At 43.0% G+C, this 16,747-nt stretch overlaps 1 protein-coding gene across 1 annotated transcript; it reads left to right on the plus strand.

Annotated features, from left to right (window-relative positions):
• Positions 1-880: 880 nt before the first annotated feature.
• On the plus strand, positions 881-14,385 carry LOC124144352 (acidic mammalian chitinase-like). The gene is made up of 9 exons (XM_046513722.2): positions 881-1,021; positions 2,906-2,976; positions 4,291-4,555; positions 8,049-8,160; positions 8,804-8,928; positions 10,457-10,580; positions 11,578-11,763; positions 12,476-12,595; positions 13,871-14,385. Exons 1-9 carry the CDS (start codon positions 1,008-1,010, stop codon positions 13,997-13,999), a joined length of 1,146 nt encoding a protein of 381 aa, XP_046369678.2. The 5' UTR covers positions 881-1,007; the 3' UTR covers positions 14,000-14,385.
• Positions 14,386-16,747: the final 2,362 nt, after the last annotated feature.

Consider the following 16,747-nt stretch of genomic DNA (forward strand, 5'->3'; position numbering starts at 1 on the left):
ACATCATACTCTATACTCGGGGTACACGGTCACACAGAGGGTACATCATACTCTATACTCGGGGTACACGGTCACACAGAGGGTACATCATACTCTATACTCGGGGTACACGGTCACACAGAGGGTACATCATACTCTATACTCGGTACACACGGTCACAAAGAGGGTACATCATACTCTATACTCGGAGAACACGACCACACAGAGTGTACATCATACTCTATACTCGGGTTACACAGCCACACAGAGGGTACATCACACTCTATACTCGGGGTACACGGCCACACGGAGGATACATCATATTCTATACTCGGGGAACACGACCACACAGCCAGTACCCCCCTTTTTTTAAGCCTACAAGTCATAGTATGGTTAAATAGCCGAATTGAGTCCTATTGTAACATTGCTTAAAAAATAAATTAATGTTTTTCGTTTAGTCTCCTAATTGAGGATTAGTTTTATATACTTATGGGATTGATAATCCCTTACAAATGGAAAAAAAAAATTTGTTGTTGAATTAAGCAAACTTTAGAATGGTTAATGGGAAATATGCAATCGTGACCAACTCGTCTCAAATGAAGCCCTGTTGTAGGCTAGCGAAACATGCGAGTGGTGACGAGTGGGGAAATATGCAGGTTAATGAGAAAGGAAAATGCTGTTTAAAAGATTTATCATTTCAGTAAATGGTCAAAGTTGCTGTTTATATTCCGGGCTAACACCTCGTTTCACAAAGCGATCGTTCCATTACGACTGTCGTCTATGTTAAACTAGGGAAGTTAGGACAGCCGTAGCGTGACGATCGCTTTGTGAAACGGGGCCCAGACGAGGAGGTTCTGTAACCTGGAGCTTCCCATGTGACGGAAGTTGCTATTTATAGCAAAAAAATCACGTGACAGGGAATTCCCCCGTTCAACGCGGAAGTGTTTCCCTAAGATTCGGAGATCATCCAACAATTTACCCAGCTGCATTCAGGAAATTACGCTTACAACGCCACTCGAGGAGCCGACATGTTGAAAATACGGTAAGATACAATAGAAGCTTACGTTTAAGTCCTTCCTGCACTATCTTTTATACAACACGTGCTGACATGACGCCCGAGCGTGCGGTAACGGTATTCCCTCATACGCTTATCTATCGTTTGTCATCAGTTTTTTATGGGGGACCCCTTTTCGATGACAAAATGTGTTCGGTATGTGATTAAGGAAGAGAGGGTTAGAGGTTTCGTGAAATATGTAGAAGACTTGTGGCAGACTTACATGTCGATTCGTAGGCCACGGTAGCACAGGAACTCGTTATTGGTCAGTAAATAAAAATATATACCCCCTACATGTAAGTAGAGAACATATAGGGGGTATTTATTTTTATTTGCAACAGATTATGTCGAAGAGTTTGTTTTGTTTGTTGTTTAACGCCGCACTCAGCAATATTCCAGCTATATGACGGCGGTCTGTAAATAATCGAGTCTGGACCAGACAATCCAGTGATCCACACAATTAGGATACGATGACATACATCAACCAAGTCAGCGAGCCTGACCACCCGATCCCGTTAGTCGCCTCTTACGACAAGCATAGTCGCCTTTTACAGCAAGCATGGGTTGCTGAAGACCTATTCTACCCCGGATCTTCACGGGTCTGATGTCGAAGTGATGATAAACAATGAATGGATAAGCGATGCGGTAACCGTGGCTACACATTAGTTGTTGCAGATGTTACTCGGTGTCTTAAAATATCGATTGACCTTCAATGGTGATGCTTGACAAAACTTGACACCTCTGATTCAACATTTATTTTGCAAGGTCGTACGATTATTCCGTCACGTGATATCGTGTTGTTTGCAACTGATATTTACAACTAAGTGTCGATCATTATGTTGTACAGCATTATGGCATATATACGCGTTTAAGGTCAAGAACTATTTTTTATTGGAATATCGAATACTGTACAATTTACAGTGCTGTAACACCCAGCAATGTTTGTCCAAAACGTACGTGTGATTATGCTCCCTTTTCACACAAAATAGACCGCCTCCGTTGTCTACTAGTAGAGCGTCCTCCCGGAGAGCGGAAGGTCCGTGTTTCGATCCCCGGCCGCTTCATGCCAAAAGACGTTAAAAGATGGTACTTGTTGTTACCCTGTCTGGCGCTCGGCATTAAGGGGCTAAAACAAGGACTAGTCGGCTCGGAATCAGTGTACTGTGTCAAATATTTATGTTTAACTGCTAGAACTATAAATCGGCAATAGTCCGGATTAGTACAAGCAGCCACACACACACGTGCATGCACGTCGCTATATAAGTGCAATAATCTTGGACGCGACGTTAAACCCAATTTCACCTCACATTTCACACAACTGAAAGTAAATATGTTCACAGTGAAAAGTTTGTGCCCGAGTGTGGATAACATTGTGCTTTCGTTTAGGGACAGGTAATCTATTATAAAGGGGGTGGTGATCGGTGGGGTGGGGGTGAGGGTGTAACACCACTGGGGGAGGGGGCATGGAAACTGACACAGTGAAAGAGTTGGTTTGTCATCACTGGAGGCAGAGGTGGGGTGGTGGGAAGGGGGGGACATGCAAATATGAAAAAGTTCTGTTTTCAAATATACAATAATTGAACATTTTTAGGGACTGGTAATTTATTTTAGGACTGTAGGAGTGGGGTGGGGTGGGGTGGGGTGGTGTCCATAATAACGGTTTCACGTATTTGTGGGGGGAGGGGTGGGGTGGGGTGGGGGGGGGGGGGGAGGGGGGGGGGGGGAGGGCACGAAACAATGTTACATAAAATTGAAGGGAGGGGTAGGGCGGTGACAGCAGAAAATCAGTCCTAAGACTAATCTCACCGCCACCGCCGACCCCTCCCCAATAATATATGACCGATCACTTACAGTAAGGTATTTTCTTTACAGTAACCATGGTGATCGGAACTGGAGCGGTGTATGGTTATCAGCATTTCTCGTAGCATGCTCCATTGCTACCGGTATGATTTATGAATCGTTTGATAGGCATTACTTAGAAGTTGACGGGTGACAAAGTGGACACAATTTCTGTAAAACAACTTCTTATTTAGTGTAAAGGCGACGTTTCGGTATAGATCCTTATACCGTTGTCAAGCAAGGTATAAGGTTTGACAACGGTATAAGGATCTATACTGAATATGTAGTTAATAAAACAATGAATATGTAGTTAATAAAACCATGAATATGTAGTTAATAAAATCATGAATATGTCATTAATATATTACTGAATATGTAGTTAATAAAACCATGAATATGTAGTTAATAAAATCATGAATATGTAGTTAATAAAACGATGAATATGTAGTTAATAAAATCATGAATGTCATTAATATATTACTGAATATGTAGTTAATAAAATCATGAATATGTAGTTAATAAAATCATGAATATGTAGTAAATAAAATCATGAATATGTCATTAATATATTACTGAATATGTAGTTAATAAAAAACATGAATATGTAGTTAATATAACCATGAATATGTAGTAAATAAAATCATGAATATGTCATTAATATATTACTGAATATGTAGTTAATAAAACCATGAATATGTAGTTAATAAAATCATGGATATGTAGTTAATAAAACGATGAATATGTAGTAAATAAAATCATGAATGTCATTAATATATTACTGAATATGGAGTTAATAAAATCATGAATATGTAGTTAATAAAACCATGAATATGTAGTAAATAAAATCATGAATATGTCATGAATATATTACTGAATATGTAGTTAATAAAACCATGAATATGTAGTTAATAAAATCATGAATATGTCATTAATATATTACTGAATATGTAGTTAATAAAATCATGAATATGTAGTTAATATAATAATGAATACGTAGTTGTTATATTAATGAATATGTTGTTCATATAACAATGAATATGTAATTAGTATAATCAAGGATATGTTGTTAATAAAATAATGAATGTGTCGTTGATATGTTAATGAATATGTAGTTAATATAATAATGAATATGATATTGAATAATGAATATGATTGGTTGATTATTATTGAATAATGAATGTGTCGTTGATATGTTAATGAATATGTAGTTAATATAATAATGAATACGATATTGAATAATGAATATGATTGGTTGATTATTATTGAATGTATGGCTGGACCGCATCATCTGATGATGGGTATCTGAAACAAATCATGTGTCTGTCCTGCCTCGACCACGAGATTCTCATATTGTTGAAATGCTGCATGTATTCTGCGTCTTCAGTCAACCAGCATATTAAAATGACGTCTGTCTGCAGCTACGAGCGGCAAGACGTTTGTCTGCTACTACCAGCCGAGTGCACGTGTACCGATCTCCAAGATTCCCGCAAACCTCTGCACGCATGTTGTGTACGCATTCGCTGAAGCCTCGAAGAATGGCATTACTCCAGCACGCAGTTCCGACCTCGCAAGGTACGCCGAGATGGTTGCTCTGAAGCGTCTCAACCCAAGCCTGAAGGTGCTTGTATCTCTCCAAAATGGATTCCCTGCCATAGTGGACGGAGGAGTCACTGCCATGCAAACGTGAGTCTAGTCGGTGAGGTGAGGTGAGGTGCGGTGAGGTGAGGTGAGGTGAGGTGAGGTGAGGTGAGGTGAAATTGGGTTTAACGCCGCGTCCATGATTATTGCACTTATAAACCGACGTGGCTGTGTGTGTGTGTCTGTGTGTGTGACTGTGTGTAGCTGTGTGTGTGGCTGTGTGTGACTGTGGCTGTGTGTGACTGTGTGTGTGACTGTGTGTCGCGCTGTGTGTGGCTGTGTGTGACTGTGTGTCGCATTGTGTGTGGCTGTGTGTGTTGCTGTGTAAGGCTGTGTGCGTGGCTGTGCGTGGCTGTGTGTGTGACTGTGTGTCGCGCTGTGTGTGGCTATGCGTGGCTGTGTGTGGCTGTGTGCGTGGCTGTGTGTGGCTGTGTGCGTGGCTATGTGTGGCTGTGTGCGTGGCTGTGTGCGTGGCTGTGCGTGGCTGTGCGTGGCTGTGTGTGTGGCTGTGTGCGTGGCTGTGTGTGGCTGTGTGCGTGGCTGTGTATGTAGCTGTGTGCGTGGCTGTGCGTGGCTGTGTGCGTGGCTGTGCGTGGCTGTGTGTGGCTGTGTGCGTGGCTGTGTGTGGCTGTGTGCGTGGCTGTGTGCGTGGCTGTGTGCGTGGCTGTGCGTGGCTGTGTGCGTGGCTGTGTGTGGCTGTGTGTGGCTGTGTGCGTGGCTGTGTGCGTGGCTGTGTGTGGCTGTGTGCGTGGCTGTGTGTGGCTGTGTGCGTGGCTGTGCGCGGCTGTGTGCGTGGCTGTGTGTGGCTGTGTGCGGCTGTGTATGTAGCTGTGTGCGTGGCTGTGCGTGGCTTTGTGCGTGGCTGTGTGTGGCTGTGTGCGTGGCTGTGTGTGGCTGTGTGTGGCTGTGTGCGTGGCTGTGTGTGTGTGTGTGGCTGTGTGCGTGGCTGTGTGTGGCTGTGTGCGTGGCTGTGTGGCTGTGTGTGTGTGGCTGTGTGCGTGGCTGTGTGTGGCTGTGCGTGGCTGTGCGTGGCTGTGCGTGGCTGTGTGTGTGGCTGTGTGCGTGGCTGTGTGCGTGGCTGTGTGTGGCTGTGTGCGTGGCTGTGTGTGGCTGTGTGCGTGGCTGTGCGCGGCTGTGTGCGTGGCTGTTTGTGGCTGTGTGCGTGGCTGTGTATGTAGCTGTGTGCGTGGCTGTGCGTGGCTGTGTGCGTGGCTGTGTGTGGCTGTGTGCGTGGCTGTGTGCGTGGCTGTGTGCGGCTGTGTGTGGCTGTGTGCGTGGCTGTGTGTGGCTGTGTGCGTGGCTGTGTGTGTGGCTGTGTGCGTGGCTGTGTGTGGCTGTGTGCGTGGCTGTGTGTGGCTGTGTGCGTGGCTGTGTGCGTGGCTGTGTGTGGCTGTGTGTGTGGCTGTGTGTGGCTGTGTGTGGCTGTGTGCGTGGCTGTGTGTGGCTGTGTGCGTGGCTGTGTGCGTGGCTGTGTGTGGCTGTGTGCGTGGCTGTGTGTGGCTGTGTGTGGCTGCGTGCGTGGCTGTGTGTGGCTGTGTGCGTGGCTGTGTGTGGCTGCGTGCGTGGCTGTGTGTGGCTGTGTGCGTGGCTGTGTGTGGCTGTGTGCGTGGCTGTGTGTGGCTGTGTGTGGCTGTGTGCGTGGCTGTGTGTGGCTGTGTGTGGCTGTGTGCGTGGCTGTGTGCGTGGCTGTGTGTGGCTGTGTGCGTGGCTGTGTGTGGCTGTGTGCGTGGCTGTGCGCGGCTGTGCGCGGCTGTGTGCGTGGCTGTGTGTGGCTGTGTGCGGCTGTGTATGTAGCTGTGGCTGCGTGGATTAGTCCGGAGTGAGATGAGGTGAGGTGTTATTTTCCGATTGCATGTTGTTTTATCATGGCTGCTTGTCCGGTTTGATCGAACCTGGTACAGGGAAACCAGGGTTGACAGTATAAGAAATTTGTTTTTGCCGAATCACTAGTTTTGTTTGAAAAAAATGACAATGGAAAAATATAAATTTTCATTGAATATTTCTTGTTGAAACTTGCTACACAGATTAGTCTAGTGGTGAACTGGTGCCGTTTGATGATTTGGATTGTGTATGTGTTTATTTTGTTATGTTGTCATGACGACAAGTTGGATTATACAGAACATGAGGGGAATGCTTGTTTCCGGACTCAGAACTCCCAACCGCTGAATACTTCAATAGGACAATGTCTATACACATCAGTCTAGTGGTGAACTGATGCCTTTTGATAATTTGAGATTTTTTTCATTAAATTGTTTTGGTTTTTGACGACAAATTGGTTTTATACTGAAAGTGAGGGTAGTGCTCGTTTCCAGGGCAGAACTGCAGAACTCATGAATATTTCTTGTTGAAACGTGCAATACAGATCAGTCTGGTGGTGAACTAGTGCCTTTTGATTATTTGGGATTTTGAAAGATACTGAACAGCATCATTTTCTATAGTGGGGGATAAGCAGCCAAACTATTTCCGAATTGCACCAGGTCGGAGGATATGTCATCTGTCTTGTTTTCTTCGAAATGATTCCCCCAAAGTTAGCCCTGTTTTATCCACGATTTTTACATTAATCAAAGGCACGTTCTGTCTGGCTGAAAAGGTCATTTGTTTTTTTTATTTAATCCCGTGTCAGTTTCTTTTGTATCGTTCTGCCACGTAACTCTAAACAGGTTCCATTAACCTAGGTACATACGATTTTACATTCTCGATTATCGAGTGTGGTATGTATCCATTCTCTTATGATACTACCCTGGAATTCTTCGCTACAACTTGGTAACATGGCGCTAAACATACCCGTCCAGTCAAATTATCAGGGGGCGGTCGGGTAGCCAAGTGGTTAAAGCGTTCGCTCGTCGCGCCGAAGACCCGGGTTCGATTCCCGACATGGGTACAATGTGTGAAGCCTATTTCTGGTGTCCCTCGCCGTGATATTGCTGGAATATTGCTAAAAGCGGCGTAGAACCACACTCACTCACTCATCCAATCAAAATACACTAATGTGCAAGAGAAAATCTGAGGCAAACATCGTCAATACGTCACGGGTTTGTATACACTACGTTCCTTCATTAATCGTAGGCACGTGTGGCCCAGTCGTCTAAGGCGCCGCGATTCGCTGTGCAGAGTTGCGTCCCTTCGGCACAAAGGCAACCTATGATTGCGGGTTCGAATCCCGGTATGTCAGCACCATACCCGTGCTCGTGGGTTTCACCGAAGTGGTAAACGTCTGAGACCTGCATCACTTCGGGCTTTCCTCCCACATTAAGCTGACACGCCGTGGTATAACTGGAATACTGGTTAAAAGCGGCATTAAACCCAACTCACTCACTCCTTCATTATTCGTGAATAAATACGAAACAATGATAACGAATAGGTCCAGAGTATTCATCATGAGATAAAATACACTGGATAATCGGGGATGGTATTTCCACGAGGATCTATATTATTCTTTCACTATCATTTTTGCCTTGATTTTGCTACATCCAATAAATTCTATGTATTGTTGGAAATTATTAGCACATAATTTATTATTACGGTATTTTTCTTTAAGATTCGCAAAAGGAGCCGTCTCATTTCTACGGAAATTGCAACTTGACGGCGTTGATTTTGACTGGGAATTCCCGAGCAGAACACAAAAGGATGGCTATATGAAACTTATATCGGTAAACAATCTTTGGTTCACTCTTTAAATATAATGCGTAGGTATCGAATGTTACGTTATATTTGGTCCGATTTTCTAATCAATCCAAATGAGTTCGCAATTTCACAAACATCTTATAGTCTTTACTGACATCAAAATATCCAGAAGTGCAGTGTTGGTCGCCATGACGGTTAATAACAAAAGTGCAACTTCGAAATAGAAAATAACACTAACACATCGGACCCGGAACCGAATTTGGCATGCACAGTTACATACAAAAATAGCGGAGATGTTTTTGTTTGTTTGTTTGCTGTTTAACGCCGCACTCAGCAATATTCCAGCTATATGACGGCGGTTTGTAAAAATCGAATCTGGACCAGACAATCCAGTGATTGACATCATAAGCATCGATCCACGTAATTGGAATACGATGACATGCATCAACCAAGTCAGTGAGCCTGACCACCCAATCCCGTTAGTCGCCTCTTACGACAAGCATAGTCGCTTTTTACGGCAAGCAGTGGTTGCTGAAGACCTATTCTACCCCGGATCTTCACGGGCAGGCGCCGCTTTTAGTGAAACAATGAACCAATGAGGACATGAATGACTATGAATTCGCGTGAAGGTCAATATCATTCAGACATTTCATCGAGATTTTGTTTCAGATCTTCAGAAAGACTGCCAATGTTGAGACGGCACTGAACGGGACATCACCATTGCTGTTAACCATGGCCCTGACAAACAATAACTACATTGCCGGTTGGGCTTACGATATGTCCGTCCTCACTCAGTAAGTGTTCATGAAGTTAGTGTGTCGGATTAGTCTAGACCTTGTCCACAAACTGCAGCTTCCTATGAAGTCGCTGGAGAAGACGAGATAGAGTTGCTTCTCTTTAACTACTAGAATCCCAATGGGGATTCCGGGTAAGAATGCTCCCACCAACCTGTGGTTGTGGAGGCGACCAAATTGATCGGGCGGGCAGGCTCTGTGACTAGGTTGATTTGATGTCCTCGTACTCCCATGGCGCGGGTCGGGTAGCCTAGTGGTTGAAGCGTTCGCTCGTCTCGCCGAGGACCCGGGTTCGATTGGGTAAAATGTGTGAAGACCATTTCTGATGTCCCCCGCCGTGATATTGCTGGAATATTGTTCACTCACTCGTTGCTCACAATATCGATTGTCTATTCCAGACTCGATTAATTTCAGGCTGACGTCGTAGAGCTGCAATATCGCCGAGTGCGGCGGTAAACAACAAACACACACATACCTACTAGGATCTCCTGGTCCAATAATGCCAGTTTCACTCAGATAATCATTACTGATTCGTCTGAACCATACCTGGTCTCATATCCAGGTTATATCTGGTGTTCGAACTTCCTTCACAGGATCCTGACACAGCTAAGGGCTGCAACTTGACAAAACCTTGCTGCGCCGTAGACGACGAGGTCACAATTTATAGCTTTCGACAAGAAACGTATTTGGCAGCCTGTGTTCAGCGGGGACAAGGCTCCGACAATCTGGCAATCCTAGCAAATACATTTCCAAATTATACGCAATTTGAAGAGTGTTGCAAAATATCCTAGTTACCCCCCTTAACAAGCTGATTACCTTCCATTATAACAAATGCTATTTAAAAAATCTCCTAAAAGATGTAGAGGTATAATTAATGTATACGATGATAAAATTGGTTTGTTTGTTGTTTTTTCGCCGCACTCAGCAGTATTCCAGCTATATGAAGGCGGTCTGTAAATAATCGAGTCTGGACCAGACAGTCCAGTGATTAATACCATGATCATCGATCCACGCAATTGGGATCGATGACATGCATCAACCAGGTCAACGAGCCTGACCACCCAATCCCGTTAGTCGCCTTTTAAGGCAAGCATGGGTAGCTGAAGACCAATTCTAACCCGGATCTTCACGGGTCAAGATGATAAAAGAATAAGCCGACAAACAATAAGCTATTTAAAATCAAAATTAAATATTTTCCTCTTTTGTCTGTAAAATATTGATCATTTCCCTCTGTTAAAAAATGTGATTTTTAAAAACCTTTTTCCTGATGATCATCTCAATTTATTAATGAAAATATTGTAGAATATAACATGGCAAGTCGAAAAAAATACATCGAGAAATATTTTATTATTGACTATTTTTTATTATGTCTAAGTATGTGCCGTGACTAATTGTATATAACAATAGGAAAATAAACTTTCTTTTGCCTGGCAGTAGTTCTTTTGTTGGTTGGGTTGCCGTGCGTATTAACAAGAATAAAGATTAAATCATTTTACTTCTTTCGACAAATACCCTTCGATTTCTCCAGAAATATCGACTTCGCTACTGTGATGACGTATGACTTCCACGTCTACAACGCCAAGAGAGACAACGTCACCGGTTACAACAGTCCGCTTGTGGCCCCCAAGGGAGAGAGCACCTACCTGTCGACTGTACGTGTTTCATAACATCGATATCGTCACGGAAAATATTAGTAATATGAATGTCATAAGATTAAACAGTCCACTAGACCGTGCACAGGTTTTAAGTCACAATAGTCCAGTGGGAATAACGAATCTCACCCGAGTCTTTTATATCCAATATATCAACACTCTTCGATTAAAGTTTAAAACTCCGAGACAAGTTTGTAATTATCATCCAAAACCATTCTTCCAACTTTTTAAACTTGTAAACAGTAATAACCAGTGTCTTGATAATAAGTACGGCTAACCCGCTTCTGTAGCAGAGAGACTTGTGATGTCATTTGATTGTGACGTCATGATAACCATTCCAATCCTCACCCGCATCTCATCTCTACCAGCCGACACTCTTACCATTCTCAGCTCTGAAATATAGACTTGTGGAAAGTACTGGAAAGTATTATTGTTAGTATTATCGATTAGTAAACCCAAACCGTGTATCGTCAGAAAAGAATATACGATACGATTTAAAAATTATCAAATTGTTAACAATAATAAAGTACATATTAAATATGAATAATGCATGGGGTTTTAAGTTCGCGTTCAAGATTATTGCACATATGTAGAGACGTTCATGCACCTGTGTGTGTGGCTGTTGTCCGGACTAATGGCTATTTTATAGTATTACCATACTGAGGTACCATGCCGCAGTTTGATATGAATACTCCACTCAGGCACAGTATGCCGACTCCGAGCCGACCAGTCCTTTGTTTAGCCCCTTAATGCCTAGCGTGAGACAGAGTAAAAACAAATACCATCTTATAACGTCTTGTGGTATAACGCGGCCGGGGATCGAACCCTGGACCTTCCGCTAGCCAGGCGGACTCTATCACTAGGCCACGGAGCAGTGGTAAAGTAAATGGTTGATATGATACGACCACTTTGTCAAAAACACGTCGTATTTTGTGAATACCTTCATTTTCTTTCATTTTCGAATTCGACCATGACGTCGTCATGTGGTGTGTTTCAGACCGGCATGCTGAACTTCTATTTGAAGGCAGGTCTGCAAAGGTCCAAGATCTTGATGGGTGTGCCGACATATGGGCGATCCTACACCCTGGCCGACGCTTCCAAGCACGGACTGCACGCACCTGCTTCCGCACGGGGTGCCCCCGGACCAGCAATACACGTGCACGGTGTCTACATATATCAGGGCGTACGTATAACAGGGAGACTCACTCGAAAATACCGGACAATGCCAAAGTGTATGAAGCGTCATAAAATCCCCCTGTCCCGTCAATGAAGGAATAGGTGAGGAGTGATTGAGCTAGTTTTCACGCCATAATATCAAAAGGAAGAGAATGTATGGATGTCAACTTTTTTATTTTGAGGAACACAACGTTTCGGAGTATATGCTTACTCCTTCATCGGGTGAATGAATGCTATGAGGCAGAGAGCTTATATATGTACATGTAAGGACAAGAAAATTAATAAGACAACAAAATTAATAAGATAGCAAAAGCTGGAAACTAACAAAGGGTACAAGCTAACAAAGGAAGCCAACAGATGATTGGCGCTGATAAGGTGATTAGCAATAGACAATGGAAGCCAGCACGTAAGTAAACAGAGCTAAGTAATTGGTAATGGACACTGGGCAAATGGGGGTGGGGTGGGGTGGGGTGGGGGTGTGATAGCACTGATAGGTGTAAGAATGGACATAGCAAGGGACAAACGCACGCAACGGCGAGTCAAGTATCCACTTGAACAAGCACGGAAGCATAATATAAAAGTATGCGTCAGAATAAGGAAATTGCATCTAAATTTCACATATTAAGTGACCCGATAGCTGGAATATTCCTGAGTGCTTCGTTAAACAACAAACAAACAAATAAACAAATATAAAGTGATCCGCCATCTTGTTTTGCCAGATCTGCATGGCGCTGAAATCTGGGGCTACCAGGATTTGGGATGCTGCCTCCGGTGTTCCATACTTGTACCACAACACGGCATGGGTGTCATACGACGACGAGCAGAGCATTATGGGAAAGGTAGGACAGTGCTACCGAATTTTTTCCGTGAATGAAAATCTTGAAAATCCACCACAAGAACTAACGACGTGTCGCGTTCCGTGTCAGAATATGCCCCCTGTGCCGCATGAATGTCTTAAGATTGAACTACATTGGCATCAGGTGGTCAGGCTCTGTGACTTCATCCTCATCCAACCCTTCAGCGTTACGTCTATCATGGTATAAACCACTGGTTTGTCTGGTCCAGATTCCATTATGTACCGACCGTTGTGATTTATACCACTCAAAAGAAGTAAAGGAACACCTGATTCTTTCTTCTTACTATATTTGATCATGCCGTGACAAATTAACCATAGTAATATGAATGAATCGGGTGTTCTTTAACTTCCTTTGAGTAGTATAGCTGGAATATAGCATTACCTATTTATTCTTTCTTTAACTTCTTTTGAGTACAATAGCTGGAATATAGCATTACCTATTTATTCTTTCTTTAACTTCTTTTGAGTACAATAGCTGGACATAAAATCCACCAATAACATAGGTGAGGTGAGGTGAGGTGAGGTGAGGTGGGGTGAAATGAGTTTAACGTTGCATCCAAGATTCTTGTACTTATATGGGGACGTGTGTGTGTGTGGCTTCTTGTACTAGTTCGGACTGATGCCGATTAATAGTGCTAAAGTACTGTCGGAAATGCTAGAAAACTGCTTTTTGGGCTTCATTTAATAAATACGAGTCATAGGACTATAAAAAGAGCATATATCAAAATAACGCAAATTGCCCTAATCTAGCCTGTCCTAACTGACACTGTGATTACCCTTAAAATGTATTTGTACAGGTAAAATGATGATAAACGTAGAAAATATTCGTGTGTTGTCATGCATGTATGAAATGGCCTATAACCTGAGGTAATTACCCTACACCTGTCCCGAGTTGATGACCTAACACCGTCCCATGCATTGTCAGTTGGGGATGGTCTCAAAATATTGCTGTTATTGTACTTAATTGACGCGTGCGTTGATCGGGTAGCAATTAAGGATATGTACTGCATTAACTTAATTTGCTTGGAAACATGATGGAATAGTTAAGGGCTATGAAACGGTTGTGTATCGGAAGGTTCTGGGTTTGGAATCCAGAAGTATTTGTTGTTCTACAGATGATTTCTTGATGTAGCATTTATGTCCGCTGATGACATATATGGATCTGTACTTTTGAGTGTTGTGTTATGTCTTACCACGAACCCTTTACACTTAGCCAAGATGGGCAGAGGTTGACTTGTTAATTCCATTACGGTTTCAGTGCAAATGGGCTGTGTCGTCGAACCTGGGTGGTGTCGGGGTGTGGTCCCTCACCCTAGACGACATCTCGGGCACCTGTCCTGGGGGTCCCTTCCCGCTCCTGCGCACCATCAAATCCTGCCTGGGTTAACTCTTCCAGAACATATCGGTTCTGTGGTGTTCAAGAGTAATTAACCGAAAAACACTTATAATACACACTATAATATATAATATAAATATTTAAACATTCCAACATGTTGTACTGAAATTCAGCCTGTTTATACTCGTGTTCAGGGTTACCGTAGCATTTGTTTAGTGAATGTTGGTTTTCACCGGATTCTTCAAGGTTGGAAAAGCAAAGAAAAAACACAATACTCTTGCATAGGTTCCTTTTAAAATGTTTGTACTATTCTTGTGGCTTATTGTCATTTCCTATCACCAAAGATCTGATGCATTATATTTTTACACACCCTAGCATTTTACTTATTTGTTCTACGTTTGTTTGGCGCTCTATGAATTAAATGTCATCCTGAATAACTAGTCTACACTTTCATTTCCATTTCCATAAGACTTTCGACCCATGCTTGCCGTAAAAGGTGACGATGCTTGTCGTAAAAGGCGACTAACGGGATCGGGTGGTCAGGCTCGCTGACTAGGTTGATGCATGGTTGATAGGTTGATAGAGTTACCTGCCCCTGGAGAGAGAAGACGTGCTTCGACAACCGCCCTTCACGAAGACGATAAATCGTTTCAAAATCAAGTTGAAAGTTAGCCATCCATCACCAAAGGTACCACAAACAATTCAAACAAACATTATTTGAAACGTCTACATTAATTTGTGTAGCGAATTGGACATTTATGAGACTTTTAAGGTTGTTTTGAACTTTTCAATGATGGCCCAGTATATCAACGAGGCGGGTGATTTTGTCGATGCAGTTATGACACAACCAAACGTAACGGAATGTACTGGGGATAATTGTGAGCCGTCTGTTGCAAAGAGACCGAGAACTAACAGTGAAGAAACGTTAAACTCTTGTGAACAATTGTCGACACATACGTGCGCGAGTAACGAGGCAAGTAACTCCGACATTCTAGCTGCAATTGACCACATGAGAATTCAGTTTTCGAAACAGTTGTCAGAAAATGAAGATAGGGCGGCCCAAAAACTTGCTGCTGCGCTTAAGAAGGAAACTGAGGCTTTAAAACGTGACTTTGATGCTCAGATAGCAATTCTAGTAGAAAAAATCAAACGTACTGAAGGTGATCAAATTGCTGTACGTGCAGAAATAAAGGCCAATAAAGACAATGCTGACACCAAAATTAACTCACTGGAATTAAAATTCTCGGATGTGGTTAAACGGACAAACCCAGTGGCGGAACATGAATGTTCAGTAGTTATCAGAAATTTAGCGACAGATGAAAATGAAACCAAAACTTCAAGCGTTACTTGTCAGCTTGTAAATAAACTGATTCGTGAAGAACTGAAATTGACAACAGTGCGGGCAACGCGTGCAGAACGCAAGAAGCGGAGTGATGGGAAACCGGGTGTTGTGGTTGCCAGACTAGAATCACATGAACAACAAAAACTGTTATTGCAACACAAAAAGAAACTGAAGAACAGTAAAGACTACGCGAAAGTGTACGTCGATGCAGCTATGTCCCAAGAAGAACTAATTTCGCGTTCGAACTTACGAACGGTGATAAACGAGTGTGGTCAAAACAAGAAATTACGTTTCCAAGGTAACCGATTGGTTATAGCAAAAGAATAGGATACTGTGCGGCTAGGGTTGTGGAACTCTTGTGGGTGGTCTAAATATGTAAATGATAATAGTCGTTTTAGAGAGTCAGTTTTAAATGAGATGGACTGCGATATTTTTGGGTTATGTGAAACATTTTTGAAACACCGTGATTGTCTTTGTGTTGATGGTTACAAATGGTATGGCAATAATCGCCGAACTGTAAACGCAAGGGCCAAACGGGGTTCAGGAGGAGTGGGAGCGTTTTTTAAAACAAGTTTTTTAGAAAAATTCAGTGTTGCTATTTTAGATGCAGAAACAGAGGATATGATATGGTTCAAGATCTCATCTAACTCGGCGAGAGACGTCAATCTTGTGTTGTGCGTTTGTTATCTGCCTCCAGCCGGCTCTACGCGAGCCACCAATGCAGAAGCTTTCTTCAATACCCTACTTGAGAAATATTACTTATATCAAAACTATGGAACACCATGCATATGTGGCGACTTCAACGCTCGCGTTGGATCCGAGAAAGACTACATAGAAGGAGTAGACAATATTGAAGAACGTGATGTAATTGACACTACACTGAACGCTCAAGGCGCCTCTTTCATAGACTTTCTCGTGGACGCGAATTTATGTTTGATTAATGGCCGTCTGGGTCAGCAGGATTTTACCTACATTAAAAACGGATGCTCAGTTGTGGACTACATGGTGACAGCACACGAGGACTTGGCCAGATTTAAAGACTTTAAAGTAATTAAGATGTCATCACTTATTACCGGGCCGAATGTGCCTGACGCTGTACCCGATCATTCTGTTCTGTTGTCCGAAATAGCTTTACCTTTGCCAGCCAGGGATGATATGATTGGTGAGCCATTGTCTGTTTACAGTGAGCAAGAATATAAGCGTTATGATCAATGCAAAATTCATGGTGATTTTTTGTTAAATGAAGATTGCGTTTCACGCCTTAATGATACCATTGGTATGATTGAATCGCACCTTAGTGACCAGCGTGATGTTGACGCTGCATATGACGAGTTTTTGAATTGTATGTATACAGAGCTCGATAAGATTGGGGAAGTGTCCCGATATAAGCATTTTGGTAAAAAGGGTAACTCGGTTTACAAACCTTACTGGTGTGACGCCTTACAAGCTCAGTGGGA

The sequence above is a fragment of the Haliotis rufescens genome, unplaced genomic scaffold (assembly GCF_023055435.1).
Source record: "Haliotis rufescens isolate VD_foot unplaced genomic scaffold, xgHalRufe1.0.p SCAF_10, whole genome shotgun sequence".
In the NCBI taxonomy this organism is placed as follows: Eukaryota; Metazoa; Mollusca; class Gastropoda; order Lepetellida; family Haliotidae; genus Haliotis; species Haliotis rufescens.